Here is a 23262-nt window from a genome sequence, read left to right as displayed (position 1 = left end):
TCCATTTTTTTTTCATACTTTTTGATCAATACAACTCAATTATTGAGCATCGATGCCATGAAATTTTTTATATTTCTTTGAAAAATAAGCCTTTGGCTTTGGCATCATACATTTTGCTCCATTTTTTCATAGTCTAACTAGTTTTCGAAGCAAAACTTTTTCAGCTCTTTCTCCTTTTAAAGATTGACGTTTGAAGAGCCTTTTGACATAAAATTAAATGTGAGGATATATATAAGATCAAGTCTACGCATGTATCAAGATTAATCAAGACTATTGGCTAGACATTCATGACAAACTTGAAAATCTATTTACAACAATCAAACATAGATTTCTAGATTTTACTTACATTCAATATAAGTGCATACATAACAAGCTAAGCTCATAAATACACTATGCTATTAGTACGAAGGTACTATGCCAAACTCACATGTGATATGACAAAACACAAGTGATTAAATTTTTTGGATTTTTCACTTTTTATGTGGTTTTGGATTTTTACTCACACAAGACAAAAGTAATAAAGTAAGATCAACAACAAAAAACAATGCATATAAAGAAATGCGTGATGCACAAATGCATGAGGATATAGCATTCAATCCATGCAGAGTCCTACAAAGAGCGAAATAATTAGATCAAGGACCAAATAGGTATAAGCTCAATCATAGGAACCCTTCCTCACCCAAACGGAACAAGTGCTTGGAGTGAGTGTCTCATGAGAAGTGAGATGAGAGTTGGAAGAATGATAACTAGAGATGCACATAGACAATGAGTTAAAAGCATTAAACACTTTTTTTAACAACATACTATTTTCATCCAAATCTGGTTTTGCTTTCTTAGCTCAACTTCCATGAAGCTCAAGTTTCTCTTTTCTTTTGATTATTTTAAGAACTTGAAATTTAGAGCAATGAGGTTTTAGATGACCAAAAGTACCACAATAGTGACAAACAATGCGTTTAGGTATACTAGGCTTTTTAGGGAGGGATATAGCAACATGGTTTTGTTCTCTTTTCAACATGGAATATTGAGATCTAAACAAAGGTTTTGGCTTAAGAGCCTTTCTCTTCACTTTTTGATTTCTTTTGTGTGGAGGTATGTACACCAATTTATCTTTAGAGGTAAAACTCACAATAGGCACAAAATTGGGTTTCACAACATGATTGCAACATATAACATTTTCATTTTTAGCAATTAGTTCAGCAATCAAACACTTGGCTTGCATCTTAAGAGATTTATTTTCACATTTAAGATCATCAACAAGTTTATTAGACAAAACAAGTTTAGCATCCAAGTCCATATTCAAAAATTCAAATTCTTTCAACTTTTCACAAGAATGTTCAGCAAGTTTCTTATACTTTTCAACTAATTTGTTAGATTCATTGAGCTTAGCAATCAAATCATGCTTTTCACAAATGAACATGCTTAAATTCTCATGAAACTTCTAAGACTATTTCTTCAAGAGTTTGACATTTGGAATATTAACACGACCTAAATATTCATGTAACATGTCATCACAAGCATGTGGATAAACACTTATAGAGGCATTTTCACAAACACATGGCATGTTACAATCAACATCATCCAAAACATGCAAAGAAGCACACAAAGCACTGTCTATGACAATTAACACAAAGGGTAAAAGATCACACTTAGGTATTTAAACCAAAACAAGTGTACTCACTTTGATACCAATTGAAAGCTCAAATAGTGTAAAACACTATTGCATGTTTAGACCTCCAATTCTTAATTAAAGCTTGATTAATTTTAATCTAAACACACATGATGCGGAATATATGTGATTAGCAAATTAATTAATTGAAGTACTCAACAATTGCATGGATGAAAAAAAAAGGTGCAATGCTAAAATGGAAAAGGCAGTGAGTAAAAGAATAGAAAACCCAAGATAACACGACAATGTGTTATCGAAGAGGAAATGTCCACTTATGAATAAGTTGGAGTACAAGGATACCAAAAAGACCCTCTAAGCCTAATCTACCCAATGTACTTAAGCCCTCTAAGGTCTACCTACCAACAGACTTCTCAGAATTTTGTCTTCACTAGCTTCCCATATCCTGCAATACTGCTTGATTGCATCCGCTAAGCCTCACTAGCTTATTTTGACAAATACCAAAAAGCTCCCAAATACTCTTTACATTCTGAATAGGTGTTGGTTGTGTTTGGATACAAATCACATCTCAAAGTATGATAATGGGAAAGGGGAACGAGAAGAGACTACAATGATTTCTCACTTAAGGATGAGTAGCTCTCTCTAAGATGGTGGGTGTGTTGTAGAACCCTTTCTAGGGTTTTCTTTTGAATAAACTCCTTACAATTTTGTGGGTAATGAGTGTAAATATAGTATGGGTGAAGGATATAAAAGTCAAACTTAAAAACATCCAGACAGAGAGTTTCGCGGGTCACTCGCGGGTTAGCCAAGTCGCCAAGTAACTGGCAAAATACAACCTAGTACTTGACTCTTTAGCTTCTAGCATGTGTTTCTCATGTGACCTTTTGAAGCTTGTCCACTTGCGAGTCAGTCGCGAGCAAGTCGTGAATTTTCACTTTCTTGAGCAATTTTCACCAACTTAATTTTAAACTCATTACAATCAAATCCCATAAAATATAAGGAAATAAATTAATGAAATTACAATACATTTTGTCATGAAATAAAGCCAATACAAATGTTATGTGAAAAACCATAACTTAACAGAACTAATATCCTATATGTTTTATTACCCAAACTAACATTAATATCACCTCTACAATTCATGATTTCTATGCATAAGCACTGGTTACATAAAAGTAATGATAATAGATGGAAATAATCACAAACGAGTTCATCTATATTCTTGTAAATGTATAATTACATGTGTACCCTCGGTTAGGTTTGAATGCTGCTGGGAATGATTTTTTTCGTTCAAAACACAGTTTCAAGCATAAGAATAACATAACTCTAGTACATAAATATTAGTCACTTTGATATATTTGCTATTGTTTTTTTTTATTTAAAAAAAGTATTAATACATATTTGCTACTTAATTAAGTCAACAACTGTAGATCTCGTATATTGATGCACCCTACCGGGTCATGCCTCCTTCCACCACGGGAGCGGTTGAGGCCATGGTGACACCCCGATTACGGCGCTCCACATTTCCATGCCAACCTTCAAAGAAAACAATATTAAAAAATCTATCAATAAAGATTCCCATCACTTTTAAGGAATCTACCAGGATTCTCATGTTTGATTTATAATATATAACATATTTCAGAAATATCACGTTTCCATGGATCGGTTCTCTTGTCTGGTAGAAGTGAGATTACAAATTTGAATGGTGGTAATCTATGAGATATATATATCCAAAAATGAAAATTATTGTGTGTCCTTAAGGCACACATTAGCAAAATCCTATATATATATATATATATACAGACACACTCGGATTAGTCCTACGTGAGGTCCCCCAATTTTCCTTTTTCTTTCTAAGAACGTTTTCAAGAAGGCAAAGAAATCCATCCCTCTCCAACACAACAACTCTTCAATTCCTAGTACATTATTGCTTTGGTTTCTCAAGATAAAATTGTTAGATCCATTCATGCATAAATACATATTACACAAGCTATATGATAAGACCATGTCCCATAAAAATTGATAGTCACATAAAAACTAAAATATAAATAAATAAAGTAAAAAGGTGAATTACAAAACCATTTGAGATTTATTAATATGACACTACTCAAATTTGTATTTACATACTCATTCTCTTGAGATTTCTATAAACATTACAGATAAGTCAATATTCTTTTATACTGTTACTTTTCTAAATGAATATTCTTTTCTTTTCTTCTTGTTTTTATAAAAAGAAATTCATACACATAAAAAAGACCAATAGAGTGATTCATACTCATCTGTACAAACATAAAGGATTAGTTTCATTTATAAAGGATTATTTTTTTTTAGAGAAATCTTTTCTTCTGAATTAAATTTATGCATGCATCAACTTATTTGTTGTATTTATAGAAATTTCAAGGAGAGAGTGCCATTTACCCAAATCCTTGGAAATTATCATTTTGATAAACCTTAGTGGCCAATTTTGATTGGGAGAGAGTAGAGTAGAGTTGACTAGAATGACTATTTTTACTCTACTTCTCTCTATTCTCTTCTAACTCTTCCTCCTTTCACCTCAATTTAAATTAGCTAGTATATTGGTGAGGCTGGAGTATTTAACCTAATAATAATAATAATAATAATAATAATAATAATGGTAATAATAATGATAATAATAAAAAGAACAACATTATGGTTCGTGGTTTTACCAATCTTCATGTCATATCCACGGCTTTCGAGCTCACGATACTCTTGGCACAAGGCACATGATTCACAGCAACAATGAACCAAGCAATCCCCACAAGGACTTTTCTCCAACGTGTATTGTTGCCTCATTTTTGATCGATAGAAGCACGAGTAGAAGCAAGGACAACAAACCACACAACAAATTAGTGTGTAAAGGGCTCCACCAGCACCACAAGCTGCAAAATAAATCACCCAGCCCCCACACACGTCTTAGTTATTATTTCAACCAACCATACATGAACCACCACAATTCTTTTTCAATTTAGGATCATCCTATTTCGAAAAAGAAAAAAAAAAATGTAGGATCATCTCATAGTTTTTTATTTTTTACCCCCACAATTTATTAACCATAATAAATTGTAACTGAAATGATATTATTTTTACTTAATTTATTAACCACAATAAATTGTAATTGAAACAATATTATTTTTACTTAATTTAATGACTACCGCTACTTTTATTATACACTGATCAGATCATATGAAAGTCAGAAGTTATGAAAAGAGTAAAAAAATTCGTAGTATAACTAGTGTAATTGATTTCTACCGTCTTAAACTATGAAGCACGGGTGCGTTTCGGGACTCGGGTGCGGGTGCGGGACTCGGCAATTTTTGAAAAAGTAGGGTGCGGGTGTGGCGGGACTCGGCGATTAAAAAATTATTAAAAATATTTTTATTTTTATTTTCTATATATTTTTACTATTAAAATATTCTTAAAAAACACATTAATATACTTGATTCACAAAACAAAGAAAGAATAAGGCAAGAACCGCATCTGAGGTCAGAATTTCAGCCTTTCCGGCGATTTTCACGGCCGATTTCGGCTTGTTTCGGCCGTATCGGTCACCGGCCGATATTTGCCGATACGGCCGATACGGACTGAGTCGGCCCGATTTGGGCCGCGTCGGCCCGAGTCGGGATCCGCCACGTGGCGTGACGCGGCACGACGCGGGACGGACGCGCGGTCTGCGGCGTCCCTCCCGCGTCACCGCGTCCCGCCGCGTCGGACGCGGGTGCGCCGGCTTGGGAGCCGCGTCCGTGCATCCTTGGTCTTAAACTACCTTAATTTAAATAAGAAAAAAAGATACCCTTCGAAGTAAAATGACTGATAAATTCTTCAGGAAAAAAAAAAAAAGAACAAAAAACAGAGAAATTTCAATTGACAAAATAAATCTCTTGTAGTAGCATACTTACATGAGGATCCTTTATCCACAATCTCTGCAATTCGACCAAAAGTAATGCACGGACACCACATAGTCAAGCAACCTGTAAAAATTATCCAGTGTGTCAAAAAAACAAGGACACAAGCCATTTCACAAGGCTAGTTAACATTCTTACTCACAATTTTTGTAATCCGAGAAGCAGTCACAGAGACCAGTTGACCAAGGCACTCGAGCTTTAGACTGAACAAGAAACGGAGTTGCAGGCTGTGAAGCCTCATAAAATTGGCTGGTGGAGCTCACTGGGACACCGTTACTGGCGGCCTCTTGGTCGAAAGAAAGCGGCGCGTGGGAGTACTTGTCATAGGAGTTTGGGTTTGTAGAGGACTGAACATGAAACGCAGCTGGCTGGGAAGTTTCATAGTATTGGCCTGTGGAGCTCACCGGTACACCAGTGGTGGTGGTTTGGCCGAATAGATTTGGGGCTTGAGAGTACTGTTGATAAACATTTGAGTTTGTTGAATACATGATCGGAGAGTCGATTAAGATGTTAGCGAGAGCTGAGCAGAAGAAGGGCGAAGAGGACTTCTATAAGTGAAGATTGAAGAGGACTAAAGCAAATGTTTGTAAATTGCGGTGTGATTACGTAGAACCATCCAGGATATGGGTAGGAAATTCGGTTCGAGGTAGCTAAAAGTCCAATGGTCAAGTCTTTCAATGAAAAAGAAAAAAGAAAAAAGAAAATAAATACAAGTCAAGTCAACCTGGCCGGCTATGCTTTTTATTTTATTTTTTATCGTTCCTCTTTATGTGGGTTTTAATAATTAGCAACTTTATTGACCAAATCTCTTACACGTGCCACTCTCATATGAGAGTGAGCGTGGATACATGTAATATCATGTTACTAATTGATACCTAACTATTCTTTTTATTTGTGTAATTTCATAATCTCAATGGCTCTGCACTAGATCAAACCCCCCCCCCACCCCCCAAAAAAAATAAAAAATAAAATAAATTATCACAAATTTTACTGTACTAAATTTGTAAAATAAAGTGTTTATAATTGTAATTGGTGATACTTGAAATATCTTTTTAGTGATTTATAACAAATCATTTTGCAAGTTCCATGTTGTAAAAATTTTCTAATATCTCTGACATGGCTTTAAGTTATTCAATTATGCTACTTCATTCTTGGTCACAGTCTTATATCAATAAATAAGCCTATTACTTCTCTAAAATTATTTTGAGAATTTTGTGTGGCTACCTTATGTACATGACTTCGGAGGCTAACTGGCGTAGAACGTCTGTAGCTTCTATGAGATGAGATTGATGTGACTTCTATGCTATCCTATTTCTACCCAGAAACTAAGGGTAAGGCTAGGATTTGATGTCAAGTTGTATTAGACTTATTAAGATAATGATATGTATTTATTTTTGAACACATGTCATCATCTTAATGGATTCAGTGCACTAGATGTATTGGACTTAAACCTCATCCAAAACTAAAGAGATGTTTACAGAAAGCAAAATAGAAGCAACTAAAAGTACCAAAAAAATTTAGACCTCCAAAACATGATTAGAGTATACTCCCAATTAGACCATAGCATCTAATTCTAAAAATGTATCTAGTGTTTTGGCTGTGGTTAGGAATCTCATATTTATTTTAATATCTTAATATCCTAATTTTTAGATATATATTACCCCAATAATATAGGCTCAAGCCCAATTCATCTATATGTGCAAGTCAAGTCTCTTACATGTATTATAAGTCTATTAACTATAATTAATGAATGATTAGTCTAGGATCCAGTCTATTACATATACTCATATTATAGTTCATTGTAATATAGGATTTGAACTACACTAATATACTAAAGATGCAACCCTTTAGGATTTTCTATGTGGTTGTAGGTCATTAGGCTGAATCACATAACCTTTGTGTTTTTGTATTCTATATTTTATGCTACCGCTTCCGCATTTATTATAACATATTGAACATGGTATATCAATGTTAATATTTAGCATAGTATCAAAACCAAACTTCATTCTTGGCCTCTTGCAAAAGTTCTCAGTCAAGCTTGCTCCCTCAGCCTTCAAATTCTCAGATTATTTTGAGCACTATTTGCTTGCAAACTCAATCTTTGATTGAAGACTTAAGATTAGGACCTCATTGGCCTATCATAGTAGCAACCGTTTTTGTCTCGTCGCCTCTACAGAGCCTCCATAGCGTCACTAGCTATGTCTCTAATCCTCTTAAACAAGTCGTGCCTCTTCCTTTTCAGATGTGCAAATCTAGACCTTTTCTCACGAAATCGACCACACAAGCGTACTACACGGACTACGGCGACCAAAACCCAAAAATCCGATTGCCTGTAGCCTCTACACATGCCTCCACATGCCACCTCTAGATTGGCAATAATCTCACGCACTTCCCAGGTCTCACATGAACTTTCACACATCGTTTCGCCTCACGCGCCAACTGCCTTCGCTGAATTTAGAATGACATCATCATGAATGCTTACATCAACACGTCATGTAAGCCCCATGTCAGTGCACGCAATGCCTTACTTAGTTTCTCTATTAGCGCCATGTTAGAACCTGAGCGACATCGTTAACTTCCTGATCGATGAATTCTCGGTGTTCTGACCATTGACTTAGACCAAAGGAGAAAATTTTCAATAGGGTTTATCTTGCTCAGTTTTTCATGTATATTCTAATTTGGGCTTTGTTTTTTATTTGGAATTTTTAAATTGCCCAAATGGCCTATTTCTCATTCATTTTGGGACCATCCTACACACAAAGACTCATAAATCGTGCTTCATGATGACGTTGTTTTTGCCAATCTTCTTCAAGCCTACAATGTATCCTTTCTTTGGCCCTATTAGGCTTTCTTGGTCATTGATGCAGCCGTTTTTCGGCATTTTTCAGACGTCTCCTTCATTGTGCATGGTTCTTTCTACATAGTGCTCGATCCTTCTGATCTCTTTCAAGGTCATTCTTCGGCTTTCTTTGTGGCTTCTTCTAGGCATCTTCATGGCTTCATTTATGGTTTCTTCATGGTATTATTCAAGGGATCTTTTCAAGCTTATCCAATCTCAAGGCTTCATCGAACTTTTACCTTAGCTTGAGTGGAGGTGTTAGAGATACATTAGTCCAATAGCATAGGTCCAAGTCTAATCCTTCTACGTGTGCAAGCTAAGTCTCTTACTTGTATTTGAAGTCTATTAATCGTAGTTAATGTATGGTTAATCTAGTTTAGCCTTCTATACATGCTCATGTTATGGTTTATTGTAAGTAGGATTTGTACTACATTCATATATTAAAGACGTAGCCCTATAGTGTTTTCTCCGTATACATAAGCCGTTAGGCTGAATCATGTTATCCTCATGTTCTGGTATTCTATACTTTATACTTTTGCTTTTGGATCTATTATAGCATATTTAACATAGTGTATTAATGCTATTTAACACTAGTGATATTGTAATTCACTTCCTTCAACTAGTAGATTCAATTAGTTAGCTAGTTGCACATTTAGACTCCGGTTGATAGAATTAACAAGTTTTAAATCCAAGTTGTTAATTAGATCTATTATGAATAGTCTTTGGTTAAACAAACAAAAATCAATATCTTGCACAACAGAATAGTAAATAAGACAAGATAAGGTTACCTAGGAAAACCAATAAAAAACCTGGGGGAAACCTCCTCAAAAAGCAATCCACTATAGTAAAGAGAAGTTTAAGATCTAGAGCAAAACCTTTGTCTCTAGACTCTACAATCCCAGTAGATGAACTTACAGTAGAAAAGTTTTACCGCTTTAGAACATTTGAACTTACAGTAGAAAATAAGTCTAGATAAAGTGACCTAGGAAAACCAATAAAAAACTTGGGGGAAACCTCCTCAAAAAGTAATCCACTATAGTAAAGAGAAGTTTAAGATCTAGTGCAAAACTTTTGTCCTTACACTCTACAATCCCAGTAGATGAACTTACAGCAGAAATGTTTTACCGCTTTAGAACATTTGAACTCTCTAATATATTAACGCTCTACTTAAGATCACAATTGGAACCTCCAATTGACTTCAAGAACCTCTTGAAGGTTTTCTTCATAGCAGCTAGTTTATGGTGATTTCTATGACTTTAGCTTCTTCGCCAATGGAATTTTTAGATTTACTTTGAAACTTTCCAGTTTGGTGAAATAAAGAAAACTTTGTTACAGAACTCTAGCCACATAAACAGGGTGTTTCTCTCTCTAAAGCTCATGTAATAGATGGCTTATAATGTCCTTTAAATACTGGTTCAAACAAATATCAATTTAGGGTTCAAACAAATAAGTTAGGGCTTTTCGCATTGCTGATATTTGTTTATCCATGAAGCTCGATGTATCAAGGTAGTATCAAGCTTCTATCAAGGAGACATTGGGTTTCACAATGAATCGAGTAGGTATCGAGATTGCTATCGAGAGGTCTTGAGATTGCTATCGAGGTAAATGCTGAAAATGTGCTAAACATGCACTTTTCTTGAGCTTTTCTTGAGAAAACTTCGTGTCTTCAACTTGGTCTTCAATTATAACTTTAAGACACACTAAAATTGAATAAAAGTCACATAATTTGGCATGGTTTGACAATACCTAAACACATAACCCTAAAACACATGTAACATTATAATCACATAGGTTAATTGGTGAGAACACATGCTTTATTACTAAGCCAAAAAGATTCAGCCTTGTGTCTTGGCCAATAGAAGAGAGCTTGGGTCTTATAAATAGTGCATGTAACTATCATTTGTAACATCTTGAACAATAAACTAATTCTTTGCTTCGTGAATATCCTTTTCTCACATAATATTTCGCTATAGATGACGATTACTTCAAATTTATTGGCGAAACTGCACTATTGGTCCCTGAAGTTTACCCTGTGTGCGCAATTAGTCCCTAAAGTTTGAAATGAGCACAATTAGTCCCTTAAGTTTTAAACCTGACTTGTATTGGTCCTTTTACTAACTGCTGTTAACAGTGTTACTTATGTGGTTAACGGAACAATGACTTAGCATTTTTTTTAATGATGTGGCATATTTTTAATTAAAAATTAAAAAAAAAAATTTCCACGATAGATGAAATTGAAAAATCATATCAACTGGATTAAAAACAAATCTGATATTTGTTTAACAAAGGCACAACGGAGAGAGAGAGAAGGGGAAGCGAGAGATTGACAGTCACAAGAACTCAAATGGAATTTCCATCGCAATCAGATCAGGCTGAGAAGAACCATACCTGTCGCCAACCATTAAGGAGATCAGATTGAACAACTCAGATAACCACTAGGTGGTGATCGGATTAGGGAGAAATAGGAGAATCCAGAAACTCTGAAGACCCAGTGAGATAACAACGGAAAATGGCACAATTGGGTGAGATCTTGGTAGAAAGAGACAAATAATGGAGAATATCTGGTGAGATCTAGTTTAGATTAGATCTTATTGAATCTGGCAGATCTAGCCAGATTGTACTTGGGTCATCATCGATCAACTCGCTACAGTTGGGTTTTGAGGGCAAAGACCTATCATCGACCTCCACAACCATCAAATTTGATTGAGTCTGGTTTGAATCTGATTGGATCCTTTGGGTGGGTCAAGTTAGTCAGTCTCTTGGACACCCTTGGGTATGCGACAACTATTTGATTGATGTCAAAAAATTATTTTGCGGCAACTCTTTGTTAAAATTACTTTTGTTGTTGTTGGTGATGCTAAAAGATTTTAAATATGTGTTTCTACTATCTAGAACACCCTAAATGCCTTTAAAAAAGAAATTATTTAACAGTTCATATGATTTTAAATTTGTGTTTCTACCATCTCCATCGTGCCTTTGTTAAACAAATATAAGATTTGTTTTTAATCTTGTCAATATGATTTTTCAATTTCATCTAACGTGGAATTATTATTTTTAATTTTTAATTTAAAACATGCCACATCATTTAAAAAAATGCCAAGTCATTGTTCCGTTAGCCACGCAAGTAACACCGTTAACAGCAGTTAGTAACAAGACTAATACAACTCAGTTTTAAAACTTAAGAGACCAATTGTGCTCGCTTCAAACTTGAGGGACCAATTACGCACATAGGGTAAACTTCAGGGACCAATAGTGTAGTTTCGCCAAATTTATTCAATTCTCATTCATTTTCCTACAATTTCCATCTAACCTCCTCTCGAACCACCAGATTCTTAATAAGCATGCATAAAAAAAAGATCATATTTCAAACTCGTAATTCTCATGACTGCAAAGTATATAGGAGACTAGTTTAATTTTTTCTATTTAATTTTTTTTTTAATTTTTAGGTAGGAGGACTAGTTGTTAATTATGATACTTATTTATTAATAACTCTCGAGAATCTAGCAAAAGGAAAAAAAAGAAAAAAAAAGCCTTACGAGAAAAGGTTCACTGGCGCAGTAAATTTTATAAACAATAAAATTTTTGTAATTTTATTATCATTCCACCCGTAGTGTTGCTTTAAATTTTTATGCCTAACTTTCATCTTTTGTTTATTTATAGAACGCTTTTTCTCTGGGAAACTACTATGGTATAAAAGGATTTGTCTTTTGTGTGTCAAAATTACCTACTGAAGGGTAAGAAATTGTACAACCTTTGGGCCTGACGGATTCGAAGTCATGGGCCGACGTTAGGCAGGGGCCCAAGGCTTAGCCTCGCTTAAAGATGCTTGATACGCACGTTTGAAATCCAAGGGAATCCCAGAAAATCAGGATGTCCACACAAAGGCAATTCTAGAAGATCCGCCTTAATGAAGAGACTCACTCTACAAGGAAATATTTGTCCATCACGTTTAGGATTTCAGGAAGAAGAGTCCTATAAGGAAAAGACTTCTAGTCCAAGGAGAAATGGCGACTTTCTTCTACTATAAAAGCTCGAATACCCTCACAAATCAAGGTACGCAAAAAACACCCTCTCTAGCACTCTAGAGTTGAGAACAATTCTAACTTGATCGTCGGAGGGTATTTGGTCGACACCACACCGGTGCCCACGGCGAGATCACTTCCTTTTTCTTTGCAGGTTGCTAGTTGCAGCGAGCGTGGATCGTGTGGCTCACTGGTGATTTCACGGCATCATCAGTTGGCGCCGTCTGTGGGGAAAGCGCGAGAGCTTAAGGCAGATTACCGCCTCCCGGACATAAGAGTCGCATGGTACTCACTCGTTCAATGGCTACCACCAGCAACGCCCAAGGAGACGAACCGCCAAGATCTACTGCACTGGAAAGGCAGGTCTAGACCCTCATGACGGCAGTCGAACGACTCACAAAGCAGAATCATGATTTGGAGGAACAGCTACGTCAAAGGGATGCAGGACCTAACCCTCAGGAACGAAACCAGGAAGGTGACAGTGCCGAGCGAAGGGAGCAGGAGAACCCAGAGGACAGCAACATCCCAAGCCGACAGGAGCGGCAAAACGAGAGCCTTCCGTCTCTCACGGATCTTGCCCCCCCACCTATTGTCGCGGAGATGCAGGCAATGAAGGAGCAGATGGAGGTCATGATGAATGCCCTCAAGGGGCGGGTATCCTCCGACCTCGACGATTTAGTGAACAGGATCGACTTACCATTCACTACGACCGTCAACTCATCCCCTTTGCCATTGAAGTTCCGAATGCCTCATATCGAAAGTTACGACGGGGTCAAGGACCCCCTCGATCATCTAGAGACCTTCAAGACCCTGATGCACCTTCAGGGGGTACCTGACGAGATCATGTGTAGGGCGTTCCCAACCACACTGAAGGGACCTACGAGGGTTTGGTTCAATAGACTGACACCGAACTCCATCAATACTTTCAAGGAGTTGAGCGCCCAATTCACCTCCCACTTCATAGGCGGACATCGGTACAAGAGGTCCACCGCGTGCTTGATGAGCATCAAGCAGCGAGAAGACGAGACGTTGCGAGCCTACATAACCCGTTTCAACAAAGAAGCCCTTTCGATCGACGAAGCGGACGATAAGATACTCGTAGCCGCGTTTACAAGCGGGCTACGAAAGGGGAAGTTCTTGTTCTCCTTGTACAAGAACAACCCGAAGACCATGGTGGATGTACTCTACAGGGCTACTAAGTATATGAATGCAGAAGATGCACTACTGGCCCGCGAAGAGAAACCTAAGAAGAGGGAGAGGCAGGAGGATATGCGACAAGATAGGGGGCAAAAGGTCGCTAGAACCGGGGATCAGCGTGATGAAAGGCGCTTCAGACCCCTCACAGGAAGATTCACCAATTTCACCCCATTAACCGCCCCAATCGACCAAGTATTGATGCAAATCAAAGATGAAGGAGCATTGACATTCCCAGGGAAGTTGAAAGGAGATCCCAACAAAAGACCAAGGGACAAGTATTGTCGCTTTCACCGGGACCACGGGCATGACACTGCTAACTGCTATGACCTGAAGCAGCAGATTGAGGCACTGATCAGACAGGGAAAGTTACAAAGGTTCGTCAGCAGGGAAAAGACCGACAAACCGGAAGAACAGACCCCACGACGAGAGAACGAGCGCCCCAGACCACCAATAGGGGACATTCGGATGATAATAGGGGGCACAGTTGAAGCCGGGTCTTCCAAAAAAGCCCGCAAAACCTACCTTAGGACGGTCCATAGCGTCCAACTCACAGGATCCGTACCGAAGATGCCACGAATAGGTAACCCCGTCATACACTTTTTAGAGGACGATGCTCGGAGACTTCATCATCCTCATGACGATGCGCTGGTGGTCAGCCTACAGATTGGGGATTATAATATGCATCGGGTACTCGTCGACAACGACAGCTCAGCGAACATCCTGTACTATCCAGCATTCCAGCAGATGAGAATTGACAGGGAACAATTGTCCCCAACGAATGCCCCACTCGTAGGATGTGGGGGCACAAAGATATTCCCTTTGGGCGCAATAATGCTAACAGTAACAGCAGGTGACTATCCTCAGCAAATCACCAGGGAAGTAACATTTCTCGTAGTCGACTGCTCGTCTGCCTACAACGCCATCCTCGGCCGACCAACTCTCAATTCCTGGAAGGCGGTAACTTCAACGTACCACCTAATGATTAAATTCCCGACGGAGTACGGGGTAGGAGAGCTGCGGGGAAATCAAGTCGCTGCCCGAGAGTGCTAAATAGCCATGATAGAAATGGAGGATCAACAGCAGACGATGTGTATCGGGAAGCAGAAAGTAACGGCAGAGCCAGTTGAAGAGCTAGAAGAAGTAAGACTGGACGACGCACGGCCCGAATGGACGACCAAAATCGGCACGCTAGCCAGTTGGCCGGTACGACAAACGATCACGACTTTCCTAAGAAGTAACCAAGACGTCTTCGCTTGGAACCATGAAGACATGCCGGGTATTGACCCATCAGTCATGGTCCACAGGTTGAATGTGTCACCCACTTTTCCTCCAGTCCGGCAAAAGAAACGAGCCTTCGCCCAGGAGTGGGATAAGGCCATTGTCGAGGAAGTTCAGAAGTTACTAGGGGCAGGTTTCATCAGAGAAGTATACTATCCCGACTGGCTAGCAAACGTCGTTATGGTAAAAAAGGCCAACGGGAATTGGCGGATGTGTGTAGACTTCACAGACCTCAACAAAACTTGCCCCAAAGACAGCTACCCGCTCCCACGAATAGATACCCTGGTAGATTCAACTGCAAGACATCAGCTCCTAAGCTTCATGGACGCTTTCTCGGGCTATAACCAAATCCGGATGGACGTATCTGATCAAGAAAAGACCTCCTTCGTCACAAGCCAGGGATTATTCTGCTACAAGGTAATGCCCTTCGGACTCAAGAACGCCGGAGCAATGTACCAGAGGCTAATGAACAAGATGTTTGCATATCAGATAGGCAGGAACGTTCAGGTTTACGTTGACGACATGTTAGTCAAAAGCCTGCGCGAAAAGATCACTTAGACGACCTCCGAGAAACGTTCAACACACTTCGATCATTCAACATGAAGCTAAATCCGAGCATGTGTGCATTCGGGGTCACGGTGGGAAAGTTCCTGGGTTTTATGGTGTCCCAGAGAGGAATAGAAGTCAACCCGGAGAAGGTACGAGCCATAATGGAGTTGGAACCCCCGAGGACGGTCAAAGAAGTCCAGAGTCTAAATGGAAAGATTGCGGCCCTAAATAGATTCGTCTCAAGGGCGACGGATAGGTGCCTACCATTCTTCCGAATCCTAAGAAAGTCATTTGAGTGGACGGATGAATGCCAAGCGACCTTCAACGACTTAAAGGCGTATCTCTCATCTCCACCATTGCTTAGTCCTTCCGTTCAAGGTGAAGAACTCTACCTTTACTTGGCAGTCTCGCATGCCGCAGTGAGCGTAGCTTTAGTAAGGGAGGAGGACGGAATACAAAAACCTGTCTACTTTACCAGCCATGCACTCCGTGGAGCAGAGGAGAGGTACCCCCAGATGGAGAAGTTGGTTTTCGCACTAGTAATAGCTGCGCGGAGACTTAAGCCGTACTTCCAGGCACACACAATCATTGTCTTAACAAACAAGCCACTAAGGAAAGCTATGAACAGCCCGGAAGCAGTAGGAAGAATGGCCTTGTGGGCAATAGAGCTAAGCGAGTTCGACATTCAATACCGCCCGCAAACGGCCATGAAAGGACAGGCAGTAGCTGACTTCATCGCCGAATTTACACTCGGAGAGGACCAATTGGCAGAAGTAAAGGAACAGTGGAAAATCTACACAGACGGATCCTCAAACAGGCGAGCCGGAGGAGCTGGAGTCGTAATACAAACTTCGCAGGGGGACACGATACGATGTATGATCCACCTGGATTTTCCAATAACCAACAACGAGGCAGAGTATGAGGCCTTGGTGGTGGGGCTGGACCTTGCAAAGGCCGCGGGAGCGGAGAACGTAATTGTCCATTGCGATTCACAAGTAGTAACAAGTCAGATCAATGGCGACTACGAGTGCAAGAACGATAGAATGAAGAAATATTTATAAGAAGTGAAGTACCAGATCAACAGCACTGAAGTCAAATTCATTCAAATCCCGAGGGAAGAGAACGGATGGGTTGACCAACTAGCAAAATCTGCATCAGCCGAGTTCGTAGTGGTCCCCGAACAGGTATTGTCGTTCGTACAAACATCCTCATTAATCGATAACGAAAAAAACATGCAGGTTGAGGACTCTGAGTGTAGTTGGACTACGCCACTGATCACCTACCTAAAGGCCGGGGTGTTACCGGAAGAGAAAGGTGCCGCGAGAAAATTGAAGGTCCACGCGTCGTGGTTTGTGCTGATAAAGGACATCTTATATAAAAGAGGTTTTTCTTGACCATACCTGAGGTGTTTGTGCAAAGAAGAGGCGAATTATGTAATGAGAGAGGTGCATGAGGGTATCTGCGGAAACCACTCAGGGGCGCGATCACTGGTACATAAACTGATCTGAACAGGGTACTACTGGCCTACAATGATGAAGGATGCGCAAGCCTATATCCAATCTTGCAACAAATGCCAGAGGTTCAGCAATTTCATCAGGCAGCCGTCAGAAGAGCTGACACCTATGACGACACCCTGGCCGTTTGCGCAATGGGGACTTGACATTATGGGCCCCTTTTCGATAGCAATCAGGTAGCTAAAATTCCTGGTCGTCGGCATAGACTTCACCAAGTGGGTCGAGGCGGAAGCTTTAGCCACCATCACAGAGAAAAATATCCGAAGCTTTGTCTAAAGAAACATCGTATGCAGGTACGGGATACCCAGAGTACTGGTCTCTGAAAATGGTAAACAGTTCGACAACAGTGCTTTCAAAGACTTCTACGTAGAGCTAGGGATCAGGAATCATTACTCATCACCCGCACACCCACAGGCGAACGGGCAGGTTGAGGTCACGAACCGATCCCTACTCAAGATAATCAAGACCCGTCTTGAAGGAGCAAAAGGCATATGGCCAGACGAACTACCAAGTGTCCTATGGGCATACTGGACCACAGCAAGAACACCCACTGGAGAAACACCGTTCCGACTTGCGTATGGGACAGAAGCTGTCATTCCTGCAGAAGTGGGGCTCACAAGCTACCGGGTGGAGAGCTACGACGAAGATGTAAACAAAGAAGCTATGCGCCTCCAGCTTGATCTACTGGACGAAGTCAGAGCAACGGCCGAGCAAAGGCTAGCACGCTATCAGAATCTCATGGCGAGACATTACAACAACAAAGTAAGGCATAGGGACTTCAGGATCGGGGACCTTGTGCTACGGAAAGTAATGGGTGCCGCCAGAGACTCCTCACAAGGAAAACTCGACCCCGACTGGGAAGGACCCTACAGGATCACGTCATGGCAAAGGAAGGGTACCTACCACCTCGAGACATTGGATGGACGAAAACTACAACACCCATGGAACTCAGAGCATCTTCGGAAATACTACCCGTAGAAAGAAGAAGAATATAAGAAAGACCTTCAGTTTTCCCTATTTATTTTTCTGTTAAACTTTTTACATTTTCTCCAACTTTTGATACAATCTTTTTATGCCCTTTTTAAGCCCAAGGGGGCAGGCACTTAGTTTTTTTTTTAAAAGTATTCACAGACAACTTAATTTTTCGCATGGATATGGATATGCTACAAGGAACATGTCCGCAAAGTGAACGAATCACCGAAACGGTGAAAATTTTTACAGGCCCATAAAATGGACGGTCCTTTTAAAGGTGATATAACCGCCACAAAGTGGACGGATCACCACGACAATAAAAGAACTGTCCGCGAAATGGACGGATCACCGAAACGGTGAAAATTCTTACAAGTCCATAAAATGGACGGTGCTTTTAAAAGTGATATAACCGCCCCAAAGGGGACGGATCACCACGACGATAAAAGAACTGCCCACAAAGTGGACGGACCACCAAGTGGACGGGCATGATAAAGGTAAAAACCAACACAAAGTGGACGGATAGTATACCCATGAGTCTACCTAATAGACGGATCCATTTAGAAGTGAGAAAACTACCACAAAGTGGACGGACCCCCATGATAGAAACTTTCATCAAAGAGGACGGATCAAAAAACCAATGCACCATTCGCGAGTTCATAGATTGGACGGACCCTCCAAAAGGTAAGTTTGTCCAAATAAACAATTCCCATACAGAAAGACAGATAGAAAAATCCTTACGGGTGTAAATGCTCAATCAACAACAAAAATGTGCATAAACATATTTTCAAAAAAAACCATTGTTCACTATGAAGGCTGATATAAAGCAGAAATATAAGTTTAAAATGCACATTGACAGATAAGTCAACCGTAAAATTACTCAAAACATACAAGAAGGAACAAACCGTCCTCAAAGTATAAAAAATTACAAGAAATCAATCAACATTCTTAGGGTCGGCATCAGGAACGTCCTTCGGCATGGCTGACTCTCCGTCACCCTGAGCTGTTTCATCTCCAAAAAGGTCCTCCGTATTTTCGAAAGCGACGAGAATAGCAGAAGTCTGGCCTTGGTCGTCAACTTTGATCATTGACACTTCCAGCTCAGGATAGACCTTCTTGATCTGACGAAGCGAGTCGTCAAAGCCTTGCAGAAAAGAGTCCGCCAGCTCGCTCAACAAGGAGTCTGAGTCGCGGTACTCCTTGACGGCTACTTCTTTAGCATGATGGATCTCTTCTTTCAGTTCTTGGATCTCCTTCTCCTTCTTCTCCAAGGCCGTCGATGCCTCGTCCGTCTTCTGCTCCAGATCTTTCCTTGCTTTCTCAGAGAGCTCCAGCTTCTTCTCCATATTGGACTTCCATTTATGGAGTTGACCAAGCTCTTCCTCCGTCTGTTCCGCCTTTGCACGCACCCGGTCCTAGGTACTCTCATGGTTGAGACATCGATCCAATAATCCCTTCATCATGACCAAGGACTACAAACGAAAAGAGAGCCCGTCACGTAATGTATTAAACAAAAAGGAAAAACAAACATAATTGACGGGCATAACTTACTTGAGCAACAGCAAAGAGGCCCGTCTCTCCCATAGCCTCCGTCGAGTGATTTCCTAGGTCCTCATAATCCTCCGCCGTGATAATAGACGACAGCTTCTCCAATGCGAACTTGGAGTTGTCACGGAGGAGGGGAGGAGGTCTTTCTTGTTTGGTGTCCGGGGCCTTCATAAAACCCTTCCCCGTCCCATGCTTAGCTGGGGTGATGGTCTTAGCACCCTCAGCCATCAAGCCAACAACTGGTTCAAGAGAAATCTTGGGTTGTTTAAACGGACGGTCGGATTTTGATGTCGGCTTCCTCTTCGAGGATGGAGCCGACCCCTTTGGTGCCACCTCGCCGAATTCCTTCTTCTTGACGGCTTGAGATTTAATCAAAGCTCTCCTTTTTGCGTCCTCCATCTCTGCAAATTATGACGGATGAAATTAAACTAAATACAGTTGAAATAAATTGGCCAAGTAAAATTGACGGGCTTACGTTTATGAACTTGCTCGTCGTATCTAATGGCCTCTTGAGTGGGCTCAGGACCGTCACAGTACCAATGAATGGTCTTCGGGTTCACCAACTTGGCCCAGGTCCTCTCCTCCGGCTTAGTTTTTCTGCAAATCTTTTCAAGGAAACTGAATTCCTCAAGGCTAACTTGAGGGCGTCGTCTACCTGCAGAGAAAAACGATCAAAATATATATATATAAAAATGGACGGGTATGGAAGGTATTACAAAATTAGGACGGGTGCATACGCGATTGGTTTATCACTCCCCAGGTTGTGTCAACAGGCATATACTCCGTCTCCCCTGGACGGTTCATCCATTTGTCACCCTCCAGGAAGAAGTAACGACTCTTCCAGTCTCTATTTGAGTCTGGGGTCTCAAAGATCACCTTCAGCAAGGGGCTTCGACTAGCAAAACTATACATCCCCCTTGATCTATCAATCTCGTCAGGGCGGTAACAGTGAAGAAACTCACGCACCGTCAATCTCCTTTCTCCATCCGACATTGCACCATAGAGAATCTCTATTGCTATGAAGACCCTCCAAGCGTTCGGATATATCTGGGTGACGGACAATCCTAGATAGTGCAAAAGTTCCCTATGGAGTGTATTTAGCGAGAACCGAAGTCCTGCCTTCAACACCTGCTCGTATACTCCGACACCTTCTACCCCTTCATAGTAACACTTCTCCGACACATATGGTAGACGGATGGGAATGTTGTCCGGAATTTGGAAGTTGGTTCTAAAAGTACTGAAGTGTCTCTCCCTGATGACGGATGTGAACCTATGCACCGTCCACTCTGGTAACATGATGAACTGCCTTAGTCCATCAGCACCTACAACGGATCCCAGTACTTGATTCCCGTCGTCATTAGAACCCTCTATTTCAACCATCTCCATACCCTCATTTGTTGAGGATGAAGAGGAAGCAGACAGACTCCTATCTTTGCCGGGACTCTCTTGGTCTTTATGACTAGACGGATATACATCCTCGTATTCCGTCCTGTCACGAACCACCGACTGGTTACTTGACGCACTAGACATTTCCTACAATTGACGATGAAACCTAAGACTGACGAGTTTGAAAGTATTGACGGGTGGTAGTAAACCTAACAAAAATGCAAGGACGGAAAGGTAACTTAACTATAATAATAAAATAAATACTCACCACACTTGGTAGAGGATAGTTGACGGTTGGTGTGATCTACGGATACTGGTCCTCGACGGAGTGCTCTGACAAGGGTGACGACTTCGCTCTGACAAACGATTTCTGGCTGAAAATAGGAGAAATGGAAGAGTGATGCGCTTTATATATATATGGGAGATGCACGGAAGACAAAGCGACGCTTCGATCCGATACAACGCCCATTCCGAGAGTGACACGTGGCATACCCAATAAATATTGACAACCTATCAGCACGCATCAGCAGATTGTACCCTTTGTGGAACCGTCACCTTTATGAATCTTCAGTCGACGAATTGATCTACCTGGGAATGTCAATTTTTCAACTGTCATCATTATGAACCTTTAATCGTCATCCCCAAACGTATCTAACCGTCACCCTAATGATCCGTCCCTTAAAAACTATGACGGACCATAGGGTGAAGGGGGCAACGGAAGGGTAAGAAATTGTACAACCTTTGGGCCTGATGGATTCGAAGCCATGGGCCGACGTTAGGCAGGGGCCCAAGGCTTAGCCTCGCTTAAAGATGCTTGATACACACGTTTGAAATCCAAGGGAATCCCAGAAAATCAGGATGTCCACACAAAGGCAATTCTAGAAGATCCGCCTTAATGAAGAGACTCACTCTACAAGGAAATATTTGTCCATCACGTTTAGGATTTTAGGAAGAAGAGTCCTATAAGGAAAAGACTTCTTGTCCAAGGAAAAAAAGCGACTTTCTTCTACTATAAAAGCTCGAATACCCTCACAAATTAAGGTACGCAAAAAACACCCTCTCTAGCACTCTAGAGTTAAGAACAATTCTAACTTGATCGTCGGAGGGTATTTGGTCGACATCACACCGGTGCCCACGGCGAGATCACTTCCTTTTTCTTTGCAGGTTGCTAGTTGCAGCGAGTGTGGATCGTGTGGCTCACTGGTGATTTCACGGCATCATCACCTACAATACGAAGTATATAAGACAGGGATACCAAATTTTTTGTATCAATTCCACCGACATAATTAACATATTCATTTACCAATTTTGATGGGAGTCAATTTCATACTGAAAACAGTTTTAGATTGGTTAAACAAATGATATATTTTCGATACCGGTAAATATGATGTACCATTTTGGCATGACCACTATAATACATATTTTTAAATATTAGCATTGATACACCCAACAACGGAGCTAGAAATTTATATTTGGGGAGGCCATCTATAATTTTTATTTATTTATTTTGTGTATATGAAATGTAAAATAATAATGTACAATAGTTAACAACTACAAATGTATGAACAAAAGTATATTTAGTTAAAATTAAACAATCATTCAAATGTCAATACATAAAAAAATATAATAAACTACAACTAAATACATGTGTATATATTGTTTATAATATATTGATTATAATAATAATAAATAATATATTATAAGGAATTTATAAAAGAAAGCAATGAAAATAAAAATAAAATTAAAATTAAAACAAAGAAAATACAAATACTTGGAAAGTGTTAAAAACTTATGGGTTATCCAGTCTTAGGGGCATAGATAGAGTACTGCACACTGCACAAGCAATGAAGCTTCACAAATTGACTCACAAATTGAAGGTCCTACGGTTACAAGTTACTGAAAATGACAATGACAAAGGGACAAAATTGAGTCATTCTTTCTTGTCTATACTGAACACATAATATACTACACTACTGCAAAAATTTTACTTTTAAACAAAGGGACAAAACTTTTACTTTTAAACAAAGGGATGAAAAGCAAAGTATTGAAATCTGAAAAGATAAAAAAAAGAAAGAAGAAGAAGGTAAAGGCAGTGGCGAGAAGAATGCAAAGAGAAAGAACTGCAAGTTTAAAAGAAGAAAAAGAAGAAGAACGCAAAGGCCAAGTCCTCAACGGAGAGAGAGAGAGAGAGAGAGAGAGAGAGAGAGAGAGTCACCTATGTAAGAAAGATTGTTTCTACAAGACTGCAACTATGTGGTCGTGTGGGAGAGACAAAGTTTCAGACTTTTCAATTTTTCTACTGTGTACAAGTAAGCCCTAAATGTGTTGGGATGAAAATTATTTATTGAGGTAATTGTTAAAATACTTATGTGTTCATTTTAAAGATGTTGAATGTGTAATTATTGTAATTTGT

At 39.9% G+C, this 23262-nt stretch overlaps 2 protein-coding genes across 2 annotated transcripts; one reads left to right on the top strand and one right to left on the bottom strand.

Annotated features, from left to right (window-relative positions):
• Nucleotides 1–2813: 2813 nt before the first annotated feature.
• On the bottom strand, nt 2814–6211 carry LOC115982971 (protein PLANT CADMIUM RESISTANCE 2-like). Its single transcript, XM_031105740.1, has 4 exons — nt 5690–6211; nt 5542–5613; nt 4312–4524; nt 2814–3160 (listed from the first exon to the last, which is right to left on the bottom strand). The coding sequence occupies exons 1-4, from the start codon at nt 6033–6035 to the stop codon at nt 3075–3077; spliced, it is 717 nt and encodes a 238-aa protein (XP_030961600.1). The 5' UTR covers nt 6036–6211; the 3' UTR covers nt 2814–3074.
• A 6572-nt stretch (nt 6212–12783) lies between these two features.
• On the top strand, nt 12784–14655 carry LOC115980804. Its single transcript, XM_031103014.1, has one exon. The coding sequence runs from the start codon at nt 12784–12786 to the stop codon at nt 14653–14655; it is 1872 nt and encodes a 623-aa protein (XP_030958874.1).
• The last annotated feature ends 8607 nt before the right edge of the window (nt 14656–23262 follow it).

This window comes from Quercus lobata, chromosome 3, assembly GCF_001633185.2.
Source record: "Quercus lobata isolate SW786 chromosome 3, ValleyOak3.0 Primary Assembly, whole genome shotgun sequence".
In the NCBI taxonomy this organism is placed as follows: Eukaryota; Viridiplantae; Streptophyta; class Magnoliopsida; order Fagales; family Fagaceae; genus Quercus; species Quercus lobata.
Note: the sequence above shows the minus strand (reverse complement) of the source record. Positions and strands in the feature narration are given on the sequence as shown.

Bases quoted from the DNA above. Each gene is read 5' to 3' on its own strand.
- LOC115980804 (XM_031103014.1), top strand. From the start codon at position 12,784: ATGACGGCAGTCGAACGACTCACAAAGCAGAATCATGATTTGGAGGAA.
- LOC115982971 (XM_031105740.1), bottom strand. From the start codon at position 6,035: ATGTATTCAACAAACTCAAATGTTTATCAACAGTACTCTCAAGCCCCA. The intron at 5,614-5,689 runs GTGAGTAAGAAT...TAATTTTTACAG, and splicing joins CTTCTCGGATTACAAAAATT to GTTGCTTGACTATGTGGTGT. The intron at 4,525-5,541 runs GTAAGTATGCTA...TTTATTTTGCAG, and splicing joins TGTGGATAAAGGATCCTCAT to CTTGTGGTGCTGGTGGAGCC.